Source organism: Misgurnus anguillicaudatus, chromosome 11, assembly GCF_027580225.2.
Source record: "Misgurnus anguillicaudatus chromosome 11, ASM2758022v2, whole genome shotgun sequence".
Classification (NCBI taxonomy): Eukaryota; Metazoa; Chordata; class Actinopteri; order Cypriniformes; family Cobitidae; genus Misgurnus; species Misgurnus anguillicaudatus.
In genome coordinates this window covers 7,805,184-7,825,629 of record NC_073347.2, presented here as the reverse complement: position 1 = coordinate 7,825,629, position 20,446 = coordinate 7,805,184, and the positions used below count along the sequence as shown (strand labels likewise).

At 37.2% G+C, this 20,446-nt stretch overlaps 1 protein-coding gene across 1 annotated transcript in view; it reads right to left on the bottom strand.

The window, feature by feature from the left end:
* mcu (mitochondrial calcium uniporter) overlaps positions 1-20,446 on the bottom strand; it is a 105,639-nt gene that overhangs the window by 54,463 nt on the left and 30,730 nt on the right. The window contains exon 2 of the mRNA XM_055170529.2: positions 11,266-11,379. Within this exon, the coding sequence (XP_055026504.1) occupies positions 11,266-11,379 (114 nt within the window). The remainder of the gene's footprint in view (positions 1-11,265; positions 11,380-20,446) is intronic.

The window sequence follows — 20,446 nt, the reverse complement described above, 5'->3', positions numbered from 1 at the left end:
GTGTTTGTGTACGTGCTATATACCTGCGCACTCTGATGGTTTTCTCATCTCAGGGGGCCAAAGACCATTATCTTACAGTTTTCCATGGGGAGAAAAAGAACCTCCGGACGATTTTGATATTACAAACACAGTCTGAAAAACGCAGCTTCCAACATAAAAACAACTCTGCGAGAAAACTGCTTACTAAAACACTAAGAAGAATACAGAAAGCACCTTTATGAAACCATCATTCACTTTTTATCTCTAGAAGCATAATTAACAGTTTCCAGCACGTGGTGATTATATAACTGCAGGTAGATTTGGTGTCCAAAGTTTTTCTGTTTTGTCAAATGGTTACATTTTAAATATTTTAATAATTTGAAACTCATTGTCATGGATCAACAAGATGTTACTGGTCATAACAATAGAATATATTCTGTAAAAAATGTCTAATATAGTTGAACATTATAATTTCCTGTCTGAATCAGTCAGTGTCAATTATGTTACCGTCAAACTATGTTATCAATGTAGAGTAACAGTGTTGACAGTATGTAACAGTCACACATAGTAAACACACTGTAAAGCCCAATCAATTGATTACTGTATGACTAATTTCTCTCACTTTCTTACATGGTCTCTTTCCCTTGTCTCTCTCTCTCTCTCTCTCTCTCTCTCTCTCTCAAACACACACACACACACACACACACACACACACACTTACATGGCTGTCAACAGTGTTACTCCACTTTGGTAACAGAGCTGACGTCAGATACCAGATGTGATACAAATCAAAAACAATTTAATGATTTTGTTTCCAATTTGTATATTACTTAACTATTATTTAGTAAGTTTAAGAAAAGTCAAACTTTGTTTGAAAAACATTTTATATTTTATTATTCCACTCCAATTTACAAAAGCATGTTGTGAAACATTATTACAACAATCATAACTAATTTCTCTAGGGTTGAACCCCACAGCAGGACCAAATAAAACATAAGGAAGTCAAAATCCGTTGTCGCTTTCGTGATAAGTTGAGACAAAAAAACCCCGAACAACATTGTGACCAAAATTAGAACAAAGCAGCGTTAAGTGGCTTACCAATGAGTATCAAATCCTGAAACTGACCAGGTTCAAAACAATGTTCCGGACATCATCATTTGCACGGCCACACAAAGATATAAATCAGACACAAAGGGTGCCAATCAGAAACTACGGCTGTGCACCCAACACACATGAGATGCTTAAACCCAGGTTCACTGTCTAGTGTGTTAACACATCTGCATACACTACTCACTGTTTCTGTTAGGTTGCATCATTAGCCTAATCCCAGAGCAGCTGTATGGAAAAACAACAAGGCTTAAAGAAAGAGAAGAAATGGAGGAAAAACATTATTTAAAAAAAATCACCAGATGTTCCACCTGAGAGTGCATAAAAGTTGTCCAGGCAAAAACTAAGTAGATAAACTGTAATGGTTTGCTTTTAGTGCCATATAACGGCTTTCATGAACTGCTTTCATGGCTCAAACTTAACAACAGAGTGCTTCTTGAGTGGATTATTTCTGATATCAAGCAAATAAATAACTAACTAGTACATTTTTTATTACTTTTGTCAACTATACTCCCACGACCCAACAAGGTAAGGAGAGCTTTAGGCTATAAAAGCAATTGTTTAATTAAAAGAATACCAGAAAACAGCATCTACTACCAATAAATGTTTTGTACCCATCCACATTTCACTTTTTTGCTTCTAAAGCACATGTATTTGTAATTACTTGGTGGAGATTGTGTTATGTGCTGTGACTTTCATGACATGCCTCGGTTTCGGTAGTGTTGTGCGATATGCCCAGCAGGTGATAAGTCAGCAGGACGTTCAGGTGATAAGTCAGCAGGATTTTGTGCTTGTTTAAGCACAAAATCACTTAAATTGTATAATTTTTGTCTAAAAAACTACATTTATTTTCTTAAGTCATTTTGCTCATCCAGAAAATACATCTTGATTTAAGAACTTTTAGATATTTTTCTGAAAACAAGACAAAAATACTAAGTAAGAGTAATTTTTTTGCAGTGTTCTGATAATAGTTATCGAAGATACGAAGATGCATTTAAAGACTGATTAGCAATATTTTAAAATGTATGTTTTAAATATATTAACCAGTGTAAAGATGCCAAAATTGGGCACAATCTCTTAGAGGTAACATATATAACGAGAACAGGATAGGGCCTAGAACTGATCCCTGCGGTACGCCGTATTTAACCGGAGAGTGATATGACTCATGCTCATTTACATAAACAAAGTGGTAGCGGTGGTTAAATATCTTAAAATAATGGAAATTTTCAAAATAATAAAAGAATAGTGCATCTACTAGTAGTTATACATAAATAAATCTGTTTTTACCAATGTTAAAAACGTTGCATTGCAATGCAAATGCTAAATTTTTAACCTGATGCATTGCTAACTTTGTATGCCGATGCACCGAGCGAATCGTGGAATCTTCCCATAACTTATACATATACATATACACATATACACATATATACATATACACATATACACATATACACATTATATAAATAAATAAATATAGATAGATAGATAGATAGATATATAGAAAGATAGATAAGGAATAATTTGAAAATAATGCACACACAAGGTGGTAATGTGGCACGACGCAAAGCGGAGTATTTCATTTCATTTCATTTCATTATTTTCATTTTCAGATAATTCAAAGGACCGGAGTCAATTATTTCTCTTATACCACGGTTACCACAACATTGCTCTGGTGCCTATTCATAAGACATTTAAAATGTCAGGTGTGTGGTTTACAGAAAAATAATCAAAGCCCATGGAACATTTCTCAGCCAGTGAGAATAAAGCATTCAACACTGCGTAGTATAAATATATATATAAAATTCAATCTTATAAGAGTCAGCTTGTTTGTGACTTAAAAATATTGACCTAATAGTACAGACGTCACTGCAGAAAACACAGTCAGAGTATTTAAGTTTGATTCTTAAAAATTCAGCACCCGTTCACAAACCATTAACAAAAAAACCCCAACAAGAAATCATTCAGTTTTAATATTGAGAAAAGAAATGGATGAATAAGACCCAGTGCTCTATTTCCACCCCAATAGACAACACAATGACAGAATGTGATGCATCACGTCTCTTAACACAAACCCCCACGCTCCAAATGTCCCTCTCTTGTGTGTTACACATTAAACAGAAATGTCTCTGGGGTATTCAAGACATCTGTAAACAACAGTTCATCTCATAACATGACTAATCTGATAGACACAGATACAGAAAACACCAAAAGAAATAAGACTCTCCGCATCCTCATTCCATTCAGTTGTGGTAACCCATTTCTCTCAGCTGCTCTTTAACACAGGAAAAGATTAGATGTTGGTTTTCTCCTGACTCATATCTAAGACTCTGCTCTCAGTATGATCACTGCTGTGTTTATATAGTAAGCCTGAAACTCAACCTGGACTTCAGCTTTTTGACTTATTGGCCACATGTGGCGTGGGTTATTCATAACGGCAACTGCTAACAACAGCAACACATGGGCAGAATAAATCCTGGATTATAGTCTGCTTTTACGTGTATGCATCCCGAATGTACACGCACAGCGTGCAAAACATAGTTTGTATAGTCATACATGTACACAGATGCTCGATGCATGCGCATTGCAATTACACAAGCTCTTGTGGCTTACAAGGCTTCAAAAATTCGGCGGTGCGCTTGGCTGGACTCTTCTGATGACAAAAATTGTGTCATAAGCACTGTACAAGACAAGACTATACTTTCAGGGTCACAAATGGTCAACATAACATCCATATAAATTATTTTAAGATTAATGCATAGTTAAATAAATGCTGCTTGCATTTTTAACAGGCATTACAAAAAGGTACCCAAGGGGGAAGTAGGGGTAGATTTTTAAAAAAGGCTCTTGAACACTGTCCCTCACAGACTTGTGTTTGTTTGGATCAAATGAATATCCCATGCAGACTGACTTCAAACTGACAGTTTGTAACTGTGTCTGAGTCTATCAGATGTGAGATATACAGTAATAATAGGATCCTATTAAATGATCAGTTCCTGATAGGTGAGCTCTCTCATCAGGCTCCATACGGTTCTGCAGCAGAACGCTAGCTCACGGCACAGACTCCTGCAGAATGATTGAGAGGTTTGCTCAACATGAGCGAGGGTTTTTAATCTCACGTTAGATAGTGCGATCCAAGTGTCTGTGTGTGTGTAATAACAAAAAAGACAGAACAGGCTTCTGTAATAGACACGGCTTTAAAGCTAATGAGAACTTGGTGAGGTGCAATTTTCCTTTAAACCAATTTTTGGATCTTGCCACTGCGCAAAGATAAGCGTGTATGCTTGAAATGTCTCAAATGAGCATCCTAGCAGAGAGACAGATTAAATTCATAGCGGCCCCAAACAGAACTGTCAAAATAATGAGTTTTTACAAACATACGGTTGTTATTTTTCTGTCTTGTTTGCTCAAGATCACAACCTTTTGGTATTTTCATGCCTGAAGTCAAGAAAAAATGAATGCAATCTGTTCAAATTTATAAAGTGCTATTGTTGATGTAAATTAATAAGATTCATTTTAATTTGCAAACTTCTGGTCAATCTTGTTTTACTATAATGCATTTGTTGTATCCAAATAAACTGCATTTTTTCATGCAATGCATTCACAGCAGAATTCAAGAGATGCATGTAAACATCAAAAACAATGTGCAATGAATGATCAATATTAAAACAACCATCATCCTGGTCACAATATGCACACTCACTAACTATCCGATATATAAACACTATGGTTAACAGAATGGGACATTCTGCATGGGTCTTGATCATTGGTGGACAACCAATCACTGATGCCTGACTGAGGAACCAGGACCCAACTATATATGGTGCTGCGGTCACTGTGTTTACAAAAGGGAACATCAGTGTTCGAAAGATTTTGCTCTGCCGATCTCTAATGTTTATAGTCAACGTAAAAGGGAGATGTAGGTTTAAAAGTGCTGAGTGTGGTTCATAAAATCCGACAGAGGGACAAACATGCACCATACAGGGAGACTCTGTGTGATGTGAATGCAAAAGACAGCAAAAGTTCCTGTCAGTTCTTTTATACAAAAATAGGCAAACACAATTTCATGTGGAAAACAAAAATTTATAATTCCCCAAGACCCTTGGGGCAAATGTAGGTACCCTAACTAATGTTATACATGCTCATTCAAAAATTATGGCAAATCTGTTCAATTTACAGAATACACTTCAGATTTATTTTAAAATATTAAAATAAAAAAAACTATGCATCCCCTCTCTGTTATTGTTAGAAGTCCTACAGACAACAACATAATAAATCAATATTAAAGAAATAGCACATGAGTGCATACATCAGCACAGTTGTGATTGGCCACCTGGCACAAGGCCACACCCAGAGTACCACAGGTGATCACAGTCTGAGGTGCGTTTCCCGAAAGCAATGGAGTTCAACAGTAACAACGACCATAGTTCGCTGACCATGCGTTTGGGAAACTCACCCCAGAGCCGTTTATAGAGAGTTCTGCCACCAGAAGTCCAAAAAGCCTAGCCGTCACGTGATTCATGGAGACTTCGGTTTGTTCCTGGAAGCTCATATTGAGCTATTGAAATATTTTGAGTTAGAGACAAAGAGCTGTGATTTTTTAATGAATAGTCAAGAAATGCATTGATTTACAATAACTATATCTCACACCAATGTGTGTACTGTATGTAGTATTTTTATGTTGTTCTATCAACAATGTTTTTTGACTAATAAAATCCACTAATATGAGAAGATTAGTATGGTCAGCTGCTGGTATTATTAACATGCTGCCTCCAACAACTTTAAAAGGCATCACACTGTGTAGTATGTAAGCATTTAATGTTTATGCATGGTTATGATGTACAATTGACTGTGTGCTGTGTATATATCTTGTGACTATTTGATTTATAAACATACAAAGAACAAGATTAAAAAAAGATTCATAAGGCACTTCATTTAATTTATAGTAAATTATAATAATACCCCTGAATCAGTGTCATTTTCTTTTTGTTGTTTGTGAAGATGGCATCTTTATCACTTTCAATTATTAATAATCCCTGAACGTATTAATATATGAAGAGTTTCGTTGCAAAACGAGATTAATTCTTAATCTTAATTGTTAAGAAATCTCGTTTTTTGGTTGTGCATTCCAATTACTTTCAATGCAACTGCAGTTGGTTTGTTTTGATTTAAACCTTCATAACTTAAAAAATAAAGCTAAGTAGCACCATAAAACAAAATAATAACATGATAACATAATAATAAACATGTTTTGACAAAAATGTAAAAAAATGGATTTATCTCGTTTTGCAACAAAACTCTTCATATGCTTTTTATTAACAACTTAATTAATTGCATTCAATTTCATTAACCAGCAGAATTGCATTGCCAAAAACATTGCATTGCATACATAAGCACTAAAATGTCCAGTAAATGTACTTATCCCGCAATAGTTAATTTGTCCAGAACAAAACATTCACATAACTAATCTGGGTAATATACTTATGCCGCAATAGTTAGCCTGTCTGGAACCGAGCTGATTCAAACCACAATACTGCATGACACTTGCATTAAATGTGAACGGCCCTACGCTAATAGGATTCTGTATCTCTCTCCCTGTCTCATCCTTGACCCCGAGAACAATGAGACAAACAGACCCAGTTCCTGCTGCTGTGAAAATCATCACACCACTAATCTACTGACCGTCCTTCAACGTGATTAAGCCGATGCCTGACCAACGACCACCGGCGGAACCAGTTTAATCTGCTTACCCGTTCAAATACCACGATAGTAAATAAAATGTATATATATCTCTCTCAGGGTTTTTTCTCCTCCTAGGAGTTTTCCCCCTGGACTAGCCAGGAGGGTTTTTTCTCATCCCCTGGAGAGTCCGCCACCATTGGCTTAACTTAATACTTTACTGTATACGTTACATTATTACTACGCTCGCTTTTCTATGCTTTTTCCTACATCTATTAATGTAAAGCTGCTTTGAAACAATTAACAATTGTGAAAAGCGCTATATAAATAAAATTGAATTGAATTGAATATACCGCCATTGGGTTTAATAGCCTGCATCTCTAATTACACAATAATGGATGAATCTGCATTAAGAAAACAAAACGTACCATTAAAAAGCTGTTTGTGGTTTGTTATGTGTTGCTAACATTCTCTTCAATATGTCCTGGCCTGACCCGTTTCTACTTACATCCTCTAAAATGTACTAATTTAAAGAGAAATAATCCACCACAAACGCATTGATGCGTCATTTAATTCACATCCACCATTGCTGTAAAAAAAAAAATTCCATTGGAGTCAACGGAGTTGACATGACTCTCCTACTAAAGAGCTCTGATCATAGTGTGCTGATATACAGCGATAACAGCGCGTCATGTGTGATATACATTTATACAACAGTTCAAAAGACACACTACGGTTCATAAGTTTAAGGTCACTTAGGCTATGTCCACACGAAGCCGGTGCATTCCCTATCCGATCATTTTTTTTCCTTGCTCTAAAAAAATCATCCGTAAACACGAAACCACTGAAACCGACTGAAAGCGGTGTAGTATATATGCCGGACCAGTATGGGGCGCTGTAATTCTGCCACAGATATACTCTATACACGGAGAAGAACACTTTGAGCATGCGCATAACCAACGTATGGTGTTGTCCATTATCGCTTGTTGGTCACCACAATTGCATAGAAGCAATAGATTTTGATGTAATAAACCTAGTAGGCTTTAATAGCTTCTGTAGCACGAACACAATCACGTAGTCCGCTGTTATTGTTGTTGCTGTTACGTGTGACGCTTCCGACACGTGATGTGATGACGTTTTCGCTTCACAAAATATACGGATTGGCTGTACAGACGAAACCGCAAGGGTGTCGGTTTCAGATTTATCCACTTTATGACCCGGTTTCAAAAAATAGCGGATTCAGTCTCCCAAAACGCCGGATCCGTGTGGATGAAACGCCATACGATAACAAATTTATACGTATAACTCATCAAGATTAAATTCGATTCGATAAAAAATATTTCACGAGAGAGTGCGTTTCCAGTGTACGATGTAGGAAGTAGCTTACGAAACGTAGTGGTGTACTGACAAACTCCGGTTTAAACAGATATGGCTGGGAAAAAACTCAATATTGCCTTGTCTAATATCGAAATCAAAATTCCCTGCACTTCCGCATTCGTCACTACGCAACTACTTTATGTCTCGTACACTACGTCTTATGTCATACGCTGGAAACCTCATATACTTGGAAAAGCTTTCTACAAGATCATGACCCAGTGAGATTTTGTCTGATAATATGGTGGAAACAGTTGCTATAGATGGGACTGCTCATGAGAGGCTTAGCCGAAGGTCAATTCAACACACAAACTCTTGCAAACTCTTCTCATCCAAATGCAGCAGTTCACCAATCCCATTTCCCTTTCATAGTGACACGCTATTTGCTGAGGTAATTCCCAGTCTTGTTACTATGTGTGTGCCAAATAAGTCATGTCCATGTGGAGAATAATGCTGCTGAGTAGAGCTCTCTCTCTCTCTCTCTCTCTCTCTCTCTCTCTCTCTCTCTCTCTCTCTCTCTCTCTCTGAGAGATAACCTGTCAGTGGAGCAAAGAGCTGCAGCTCAAAGCAATCGATGCAGTGCGTGGCCCTCAATACAGCAATGCAGAGAGAGAGAAAGAGAGAGAGAAGGGTGAGAGACAGTATGAGAAACTGGGAGAGCTCATGTCTCATACAGTAATCAATTAATTAGACTTTACAGCTTAGCTGAAGATGAATTTTGTAAAACATCTTGATCACAATTCGCTTTTGCTGTCAACAGAAGCTCACATCTTTGGCATTGATGCAAACTATTGTGAAGTAAGCATTTAATGCTCGTCTGCCTCAAAATATACAAGAGTTTCATATCGCAGAGCTGTTGCTATAAAGAAACTGCAAACGCTGTGTGGCAGCATTATGAACAGAAATACTGTAAGATAAAATGAGAAAAATGAGGCCAAGTGGCACTCGCTCTGTCCTAAGGAGTCTGATAAGTATCTTTTATCGGCTCCATACTCAAGTTCATCTTATAGGAAAGAGCACCTTCGTTTCACACACACCAATCTTAAAATGGGACGTCTGTAAAGGTCATACCAGTTTGATTTTCATTTCAATAAGCCGCAACCTGCTAAATGTACTGCCAAGGACGGTAACAAGCATTTAAATATTTTCCTCGGATCATGAATTTTTCATGTCACAAACACGAGATGCACATCTTATGCGAGCACTTCACCTCTCTGGGATGTTTTTAATATGATACGTATGCCTCGGCGGATCTGCCAGCGTTCAGAATCAGCGATGCAGAAAAAGCAAATCCTTATGCTTCTCAGGGCAGTTTTAACGGAATTGATCTTCCTGTCAAAGGGAATTATACTGTGTAGACACCAATAAGAAAACCTCATTTGCTCAAATATACTACTACTATCAGACCGAGTATGCAGGGGTATTGCTTTCCAAAAACTAAATGTGCCACGTAAACACTTATTCTGGGTTGTTTTCAATAAAATCATGATAAAATGTTGCCATTCCATAGATCCGAATGTTGCCATTCAATAGATTATATTAAATGCGTGAAATGAATGAACCGTGCCAATAAACGGCTGTTAAAATTGTAGTCAGTGGAGGCTTGGACCCGGAAATGTTATTCCTTAAAGGTGCAGTGTGTAATTTTTAGAGGATCTCTTGACAAAAATGTTAAATAATATACAAAACTATATTATCAGGGGTATATAAAGACCTTTCATAATGAACCGTTATGTGTTTATTAACTTAGAACTAGACCTTTTTATCTCCATACACCGAGGGTCACCATACATGGAAGTCGCCATTTTGTGCCGCCATTTTCCTACAGAAGCCCATAACAGACAATAATTTTTTTTTGTCTTTGACGATGACATGTTTGTCCGGTGGTGGCTACCGTAGCTTTTCTATGCGTTTCAAAAGAGAGGGATGAGCAGTGGACTAAGCCGTTGGTTGCAATTCGCAACCTCACCACTAGATGTCGCTAAAATTTACACACTGCACCTTTAAGTCACAAGTATATATAAAATTCCCTGACTTTCAATGTCTGGAAAAGACCTTTTAAAATTCCATGACATTCCAGAAATTCCATGACCCGTAGTAACCCTGGTTTTAAGATGTAAAAGATTTATTTTATTTTGTAAGAGATTATAAACATTTTTTTCTAAAGATTGTGCACCATGAACATGTATTTATATTAAAACTCTTAGCATAACATTGAAAACCATTTGGTAGTTTCCCAGTAAAACCAGAACACACAATAAACACGTGACACCATCACTTAAGAAACATTGTCTGTGCAAGGTAACATTACATATTTCAACTCATGTCACGAACTGCTAAAAAAATAAGCCTGCAACTAACAACAAGGTCTTCACTTCTTTATTCCATATACAAAGAGCTTTTCATTACTGTAAATTAATTTACGAATACATTTATAATCAATCATCGAACATGGCTCAAGACACAAACACTCTGTCATGTTGAGACTAAGGACCATGTGCTCTTTTGTTACCTTTACCTTGGTTTTAAAAAAACATGGTTACTGAAGTAAATCCATGGTTACCACAAAATAACCATGGTTTTGACAACCACGGTTTTAAAAAAACATAAATAAACAACAGTTACTGTAGTAAAACCCTGGTTTTGTTAATAGTAATCAATACATCAAAAAACATGCTAACTACACTTTTACCTCAAAAAACATGGTTAATTTTAAGCCCACACTACTAACCCTGCTGAAAAAAACAGCATACCAGCAAGACCAGCATATGTTGTGTTTTGGTGCTGGTTTGCTAGTGAACACCAGCTAAACCAGCATCAGCACCAGCATTAGCACCAGCTAAACCAGCACCAAACCAGGCATTAGCACCAGCATCCCATGCTGGTCAAGGCAAGACCAGCATATGTTGTGTTTTGGTACTGGTATGCTGGTGACCACCAGCTAAACCAGCGCCAAACCAGCATAGACCAGCATAATTCCCATGCTGGTTTGATGCCGTTTTTTTTTCAGCAGGGAAACTATTACATCACTAAAGTGTACACTCAGAGGAAGTAGCTTTGCACTGAATAAAACATCCAAACCTCTTGTTTCTGTATACATTTGCCAATATAATATGCGGAAACACTAACCTGGGCTGTCAAAGTGGCACTGGGGTGGCTGAAAAATGCAGACCTGGCACCTGTTTTCAGACCATGTGCTCTCCTGATAGTCTGGTGACCTCCAAGAGGAACAGACAGTGCCTCCTACAGGGATGGAGGAAATAAAAGATATTAGTTTCAGAAGTGACACCAAAAATAGCACTTTATAGGCAAAAAAAGGTTTGGCATGATGCCGCTCACTTTACTTCAAAATGGGTGGGATTATAGACTTAAGTATAGTTTGTTTTTTACGTGTATGCGAACATATGCACACTGCCTCGTAAAGTAAAGTTTACTTGACTTATATGTATACAATGATGTTCGACACATGCACATTGTGACAAAATGTAATGCATCACTTGGGCTACATACATTCTCCTGTAAGCGCCTGCGCAACCTACGGGTAAATGAATCTCTTACGAAAATTAACCATGATTTTACCAGTGTTACAAAAAAAACACAGTATTGAAAACCATGGTATTCAAAAACTATAGTTAAACCATCGTTACTATAGTAAAATCAATGTTTTGCTAATAGTAATCAATAGCCAAAAAAAAGCATGGTTGATTTTCGCAAGGGATTCATTGTACACGTAGGTTGCGCATGCACCCACATGATTGTTACAATTGTTACATTTCTTAAAATTTCTCCTTGTGTAAATAATGATGCAACTTTCATTTGTTCAAACGATTACTTTTAAAAACTAGAAGTAGGAGTTTTGTGATGAAACAAAAAGTTACTTTTAAAGGGGACATGTCATGAAAATGTAACTTTTTTCATGTTTAAGTGCTATAATTGGGTCCCCAGTGCTTCTATCAACCTAGACCAGGGTTTCCTGCAGCACTTTGCAGTTTGGGCGGCCCGCCTAAGCTGGGAAACCCTACCGCCTTAACTAAGTCGACCAAAAAAAAATTCATTAATAATATAGTATGTGTTAATTTTCTTTCATAGTTTCTTCTAGTGATGGGACGGTATGAAAAATTTCATATCATGATTATAGTGACCAAAGTTATCACGGTTATCAATATTATCATGGTTTTGTTAAACTGATACACACACTGAAAACATTTGAATAAGTTTTATTTTTGAAAATCACAATTTAATATTTTATGTCCCTAAAATTATTTCTGTGGTTAAAAAAATCTATCTAATAAGTTTACTGTGAATGAATCCAATACATTATCCCTTAAATGCCTTCTTGTGCAAAAAACTATGTTGCATGTGCGTGCCTGATTAAACTAATTCTGGCTGGACAGGATTTACCGCGAGTTTTTAAAATCATGGTAATCAAACACGGTTGTAATGATAATTACATTTTAAACAATAATACTAACCATCAGGACATTTTATTGTGGTTAATCGTGAAACCGGTAATCGTTTCATCCTAGTTTCTTCAAAGTTAAGTTTGGAGTGTTTTTAATAAAAAAAATTTCTTTTCATCATGACCCACCCCTTTGACTGCCACGCAATCTTGTGAAATTAAGTCTTGTGAAATGTCCCCTTTAAGAAAACCACACCAAAATTGATTTTTCACAGAGACTAGTTTTGCTTGGGGTTTTGAAAAAGTATTTTCAGTCAAGACGTATCCAATTTCAAGGCAGCTTCTCTTTCATGTGACAAACCTAGACACAAAAACATCACCCATCCTCCTCTCGTGTTACACAGCATACTGCAGCTGTTCACCATCCAATTAGAGAATTAATTATGTAAAAGGTTATGAATTCATGACAGATGCGAGTAGCATGTAGAATCAAAAAGGTAAAAGGCGCGCGTGTGTTGGCGTACGTGGGCGAGTTTTAGCGTGGGTCACGTCGGGTTGAGGACTTAAATGTCTCATCTTCAGTTAATGCAGTCAGGGAGGCTGTAGATCAGACCTTTGGAGTTCTGCTGTATATTTCTAGATCTCAATCTGACTCCAAGAGTGACAGATAAAAGGTGCCCACTCCATCACCTCGGGAACGTCAAAAGCGAATTGGGTAATATAGCGCGCCGAGTGAAAGATGAGGTCTGAAACACGTCGTGCCACAAGAGTTTGAACAGTAAGTAGTGGCAGGTACGTCAATGAGAGTAACTAAATCATTCTCTTAAAACTGCCACAGGGTACAAACATCGGTCGACAATTCAGTCATGACAGCGGCAATTAGCTCTGCGCCCTGCATGGGCAGTGAAGTTTAACCTTTTCACAAAAACACATCAAAATCTCCATTAATGGTGCACTATTATACAATTCGGTAGCATTTCTGTCGAAAAGTTGACTGCGGTCTCAACCTCTGACAAATGAAAATTAACCATGGTTTTGCCAATAATAATAATCCATACGAAACTATGGTTCCAACAAAAATGCATAGTTCATTTTCATAAGGGATGCATGCCCACGGTCCACTCATTGTCCATCTGATGCATGCTGCACACTATAATGGAAAGCACTTACATGAGCCGGTCTGTGGGCTTTATGTAAGTTTACATAAGTGTAAGTGTTTCCTAGAAGTGAGGAAGAGCAAACCACCACATTACTAGAATGCATTTTTGATTACGGCTTTGGCCAAAAGCAGCAGACTTGTGAAAATGAATATTTGTGTCATTCTCAAAACTTTTGGCCACAGCTCTACATATAACAAAGGTTTAAAGCTCAATGTGCAGGTGCATTGAAAGTTCAAGGCCTATGTGACTCGAAGGGTTTATGTTGCATGCCGGGTAATGGAGCATGTAAGTGTTGTGAACGTCTTGTGCCAGTTGTTCGGTGTGGGCTAAGATCTTCTGGAAATCTATTGCGGAGCTGCCAGACTCCAATTAACCCACAACACTTGTGGTAATTGTTTACCGTGACTTGAGGTTAAAAGTACATGCTCGGTGTGATTTGGTAATTGCACCCTGCGGATTGATATGCAAAAAGATTCAAATGAACAGTGGCATAGCTAAAGGGGTGGACTAACAGCGTGCAAATACTGCATTGAGATCTGTTTTGCATCTTCTTGTGCTTAAATATTTCATTTTGCAAGTACTGAAAGCATGCACAACGTTAAACTTTTGTGGCGATGCAGCATTGGGGTGCGTTAAATGCATAAAAAATGTAAATGTGTTATTTCCCCGTAATTAATTCATCTAATTAAGGACCCAGTGGCTTGTTTCTAGACAGAATACGGTTGACAGTTTAAAGACATAATGTCTTTTAGTTTAAGAAATCGAGTTGATTCATCATTGCGGAGCTTACAGTATACACCACAGGAGAGTCACAACTGTTTACAGTGTCAGAATCTGAAGTCGTAACTAATGCTTAGGGACTGGCTAAATATTGATTGAAGGTTGATTTATAAGGGCTGAGCTCATCAGGAATCGACAGAAACACAGCAGTAAGACATTTACACAGATGACTTCTACACTATATACCAAACTGTATTGAAAAATACTCTCCATTATACGAGTATACTGCAACTTATATACACTTATATTATGTTTCAAAAGACCAGTTAATAGTAGATCTGGTTCTGTAGATACCAGAGTGACTCAGTATCAACCATTCTGTTTCTAGAGGCAACGCAACACATTTGGGATTTAACACACCTGATTTAACTCATCTGCTAAAATGACAACTTTAAGGCTATGTTTACACAATGAACGATGAAAACTTTTTTTGTCCCTTTGCATTAATAAAAACTATTTGATGTACTCACGACAACACTGTTAAAAAGATAACAATTACACAAATCCATGAAGATAACTGAATACGTTGTATTATGCAAGCTAGGATAGTACATGGCAATGTTGTAAGGAAGCACCTGAGCACCCACGCATCCTTCAGAGCGATAAATACGAACAATCAAAACTGCAACAGTATTGAACAGTTTTGTTTGTTTAGATGGATAGTGAAATAGGTTTATTATTACAAGTGATCCTGGAATATAAAGCGGCAAAATTTTGTAAACTTTGTTGGAGAAGCGTTAATAAACTCATGAGCAGCGCAAACACAGTCCTGTAGGCCAACAGTGTTGTTTTGGTTTCATTCACGCATATCTATAGACTAAATTAACACATGTGGATGATTTCATCGTTATCACAGATTTGTGTTTATGTAGTTTACACGGAGACAAAGCGTAGTTATCAAAAACTTGTACTTTGAACACCGCCTTTAAAAGTTTGCGTTTTCAGTAGGGTTGCATAACACCTAATCGCAACTAATCGTTTGCAGAATAAAAGTTCTTGTTTACATCATATATGTGTGTGTATTGTGTATAATAATTATGTATAAATACACACGCATGCATGTATATATTTAAGAAATATTTACATGTGTATATAATTTTTTATATTTATATATGTAATTTATATTATACATAAATATGAATACTTATATATATATATATATATTAATAAATACATTTTTACTTAAAATTTCACATGCATGTGTGTGTATTAATGAATACAAAAATATTACACACACACACACACACACACAATGTAAACAAAAACTTTTATTCTGCAGCCCTAGTTCTCAGAACCCCAAAACGCCATTTACGTGTAAACGAACAGCTAGAAAAAATGCATACTTTTTTTTTTACAGCTGACATCGTTGTTGAGTAAAATCCGCCTCTAATTCCTGGAGTAAGTTTTTCTAACAAAGGAAAACATAAAAAAAGGCAGGTGCTTTGCTTAAAGAGCACCCATTTCATTGCTAAAAAACAACATTATTTTGTACATTTGGTATAATACAACGTGTTCACATTTTTGTAGCTCCATATTTCACTTTCTTCCAGAAATGCACGGATTTGAAAAGCTCTGTGTCCCTAATTGGCCAGCTAATCTGTACGTTGTGATTGGTCTGAATACCTCTGACGTCAGCCGGAAACGTGACGCTCCTTACCATGTTTGAAAGATTCGCTCAGAATGCAATGCTAACAGGAGTTAACTTACAGGCTGTGAGTCTGAAGCAGGAGGAATTATGATAATGTCGGTCTTTAGTACATCACTGTGTGTTTGTTGTAGTCCAAAAAAAGAGATTTATGTTGGATAACTTGCGTCATCATTTACTTTGGGGTTTGTACCTTTTGCATATCCTGTACTTATACACAATTACACACCAAAGGAAATGTAAAATCGTGAATCGGACAATAGCTGCTCTTTAACAAACACTGACGGCAATGCCACACTGATTTTTTTAGGAAAACTAATTGTATTTCACCAACTGGTCTGCACCACTTCACATAAGTGATTTAATAATTCACTGATTTTCAGTTATTAAAAGAAGTACCAGAATTACCATTGGGTAATTTATTTATTTATAACAATCCAGATGCCCAAAGACTAAAAAAACAAGATCTTTTACCTTATAAACACTTTTGCCTCTCTCACGTGGAATGATTTTAACAGTCCTATGCCCACGATAATATACACATTTAAAGTGAACATAAAATGTTCCTGAAAGGAGATTCCCTATGGTCCTGTTCTCTTTCACAGACGAGTAACAGATTTTAAGTTAATATATGCATGACACACAAATGCACGTCCTAAACAAATAGCAAAGCAGTCCCTTGTGACATACACAATCCCAAGCACGGCAGTTCTAAATATGGAGATGACTCTGAAAAACATGCAAATAAACTCATGCATGCAAACTAAACAACCATTAAAACTACAGCCTACAGCACAGGAAACGTGGACAGGATGGAGACATATCAGTCTGACAGTGCTGCACTTTGCATTGGATGTACTTAGTGTAGTAAGGTACGAACAGGTTTTATTACCATAGAAATATCTGTGAGCTATTCTCCACATTGCAGCTCAAAATCTAATTAACTTTCTTTTCTCTATACAGGTTGAGACTATGGTGTGTGCGTGTCTCTACAAGGTATGAAACAACTTCTTAACATCCAATGCAATCTCTCTGTAGACAGCTGCTGGAACAAAAGAGCTGAAAAATCAATGTAAATCTCACTGCCTGCTGCTTTAGTATGAATGAGGGATAGAGGCAGCAATCAGACCTTATATATGTATGAATGAGAGAGGGTCAGACAGGTACCCTTTTGTTGGGATGACAAGACCTCTCTAAGCTATTGAGTTTTTTATTCCTGTTTTTTATTAGTATGGATTGCTAAAGCACTGGTTGGGGATTGAAACCAAAGACCAAACACCTACATAGGGCTGGGCAATATGGGGAAAAAATTGCACAATCACGACATATGAAACATCTTTTTTTTTCAAGTTAAAAGGCAGATTTGTGTTTCTAGGTGAAAGTTTTAGGAACCAGACAATTAGTTATGGTCGTAAACTACTATTTTTTTAATGTTCACTAGCCAAAAAAGGTCAAATCTAAAATGATAATATTTTTAAAATGTATACATTTTGTAAGGGTTAAGCGAACTGCTATTCAACATTACTTAGTGTTTACAGGCGTGATTACCCCAAGTCGCACTGTATCACAACGGCAAGCGTGTCAAAAATAAATGCCTTGTCCGTTTGATTTTACTATGTGATCTTAAAAGCTGAGTTTGAGAGGAATACTTCTTATCGTGTGACCAGATCAAATTATTAAATCCTTCTTTGGAACAGTATTCAGTATTAATTGTTACCACAATGTCTTACACAAATTAAAATGTTACTCAATCTGTGATTTCTCTTTTGCAACCTCTCAAATAGCGTAACATTGGCAAAGATGCTAAATAGTTTTTCTTTCTAAACAAATGCACAGCATGTTTTGCAATGTGACTACTGCAGATGCGCACATTGCGATGTCGATGCTGAAACGGTATGTTGTACAGCTCGCTTCATCTCACGAGAATCTGTACAGATTTTGCGAGTTGGCTAATTCGTATGAATTCATATGAAGTTAATCATGCTTAACGTACAATTATTATAAAAAACTATAACGAAACCCCACCACTAACCGCGACGTCACAGGGGTCAAGGTAAATTGAACAAAAATATACGGATGTGGTCGTACAAATTAATATGAATTAGCCACCTCGTAAAATATGTACGAATTGCGATGAGATTATAGTAGGGTTGTACCAACGCAATCTCAACGCAATTCATACATTTTTTACGAGGTGGCTAATTCATATGAATTCATACAAAGTTAATAATGCAAAATGTACAATTATTATAAAAAAATATAACGAAACCCCACCACTAACCGCAACATCACGGGTCAAGGTAAATCATACAAAAATATACGGATGTGGCCGTACGAATTAATACGAATTAGCCACCTCGTAAAATATGTACAAATTGCGATGAGATTATAGTAGGTCTGTACCAATGCAATCTCGTCACAATTCATACATTTTTTTACGAGGTGGCTAATTCGTATGAATTCATATGAAGTTAATCATGCTAAACGTACAATTATTATAAAAAAACTAATGAAACCCCACCACTAACCGCAACGTCACAGGGGTCAAGTTAAATCGTACAAAATTATACGAATGTGGCTGTGGTCGTACAAATTAGCCACCTTGTAAAATACATGCGACTTGCAATGAGATTGCGTTGGTACAGCCCAACTATAGACCCAGGATGAGGATTCTTGAGGATTTGTATCCTGTTTCTAAGGGTTCATTCCCATTAGTAGGCAGCATTGTGATGCCACTCATTTTCTTGTTATGCTTCTTTCTGTCTCACCTTGCTTCCAACGCAAGAAGTGCTTTTCAATTTATATTGCAATACATAACTGGTTTGAGATAGACACGTATAAAATCACACAAGGGAACATACAGTATGTGCAATCAACATGCACTACTCTCACAACAATGGAGAAGTGAAGGAGAATGAGGGACGCAAGGCCTCTTGAATCAGGCAGGCTTACATACATTATTCTCAGTGGGGATAAGTATATGAGTACACATGCAGGAGAGGTAAGAGAGGGCGACTCAGCTAGAAGCAAAAAAAGAGTCGTAAAGGGAACACATCATCTTAGAACTGGAAATAAAGGAAATCCCTTCTAATAAATTCACTGTGGTGTGCTCAGAGAAACACACAAGTGAAGGAAGTAGATATGGAGGTCGCCAGTTGACAGGATATTTGAAGTAGATTACACACTTAGCCGGGCACACAAATTTGTCAGGATTTCTCTATTCCCAATCTAGTCTAGGTAATTGTGTCCTCTGAAAGTAAAAAAAAGGAGGGTAATGTATGTACATACTAAACGCGGGGCATCGCATTACTCGCTCTAGATTTTTTGCGGGATTTAACTTCCTGTCATGCAAATTTTTCGCTTGAGTCAAATATTTTCAACTTGAGCGAAGGCGCGTTTGAGGAAGTGTGCCCTCAAAAACAAAACAAAAAACAGGGTAATGCTACATACACACCAAACCCGGGGCATCGCGTTACTCGCTCTAGATTACTCGTGGGATTTAACTTCCTGTCAATGCGAAATTGTTCGATTGAGTTGAATATTTTCAACTTAGGCGAAGACCCGTATGAGGCATCTAGCGTGTGTTTTTGAGACAAATGCGCTGCCCATGTCGCGTCATTCGCATCGCCCCGCGCAAGGACCCGTCTAATCGCGTCTTTGCATTGACTACTCGTGCAAATCATTGAACTCGTGTTTGGTGTTTATGCCTTAGACAGCATATTTGACAAAAAATGAGACTGCGAGAGATGGAAGTCTGTGCTGGTTTAATCGTGTGCCATCCTGTTGTACCAAGGCCTGGACTAACCAACATATAGAGCAACCAGCCGCAGTTTGTTTGCTTGTATTCATCTCACAAGGCAATAGTAAAGCTTTCCAACAGACACGCACAGTAGTGTAGTGTGGTGTAGGTTTGCAGGCTCGATGACAGTGCAGAAGCTAATCTCCCAAATGTGCTGCTTCTGAACAAGCATTGATCAATGGCTTTAACTCTTCCTCATTCATAATGAACAAACCTGCATCATGGCAGGCGTACAAAAAAAGAGGCATGGAGAACGAAAAAGGAACCGTTCCATGTACTCTCCTCAAACCGTTATCGAAGACAGATTATTATTCATATTTAAAGCTGTTGTTGGCACTAAAATTCTTTCAAAGGGAAAAAATGGGCACATGTTGTGCAGCTACTGTAACTAAAAGATAAACAAAGCCAGCACGAGTCCCATAAAGCTAAGGGGTCTTCACAGTGTCAGTAGATTACAAAGGACTTTATAGGGCTTGAAACGATGCCTCTGCAAATTACCTTTCTTTTTTTTCCCCTTGGCCTTTCCC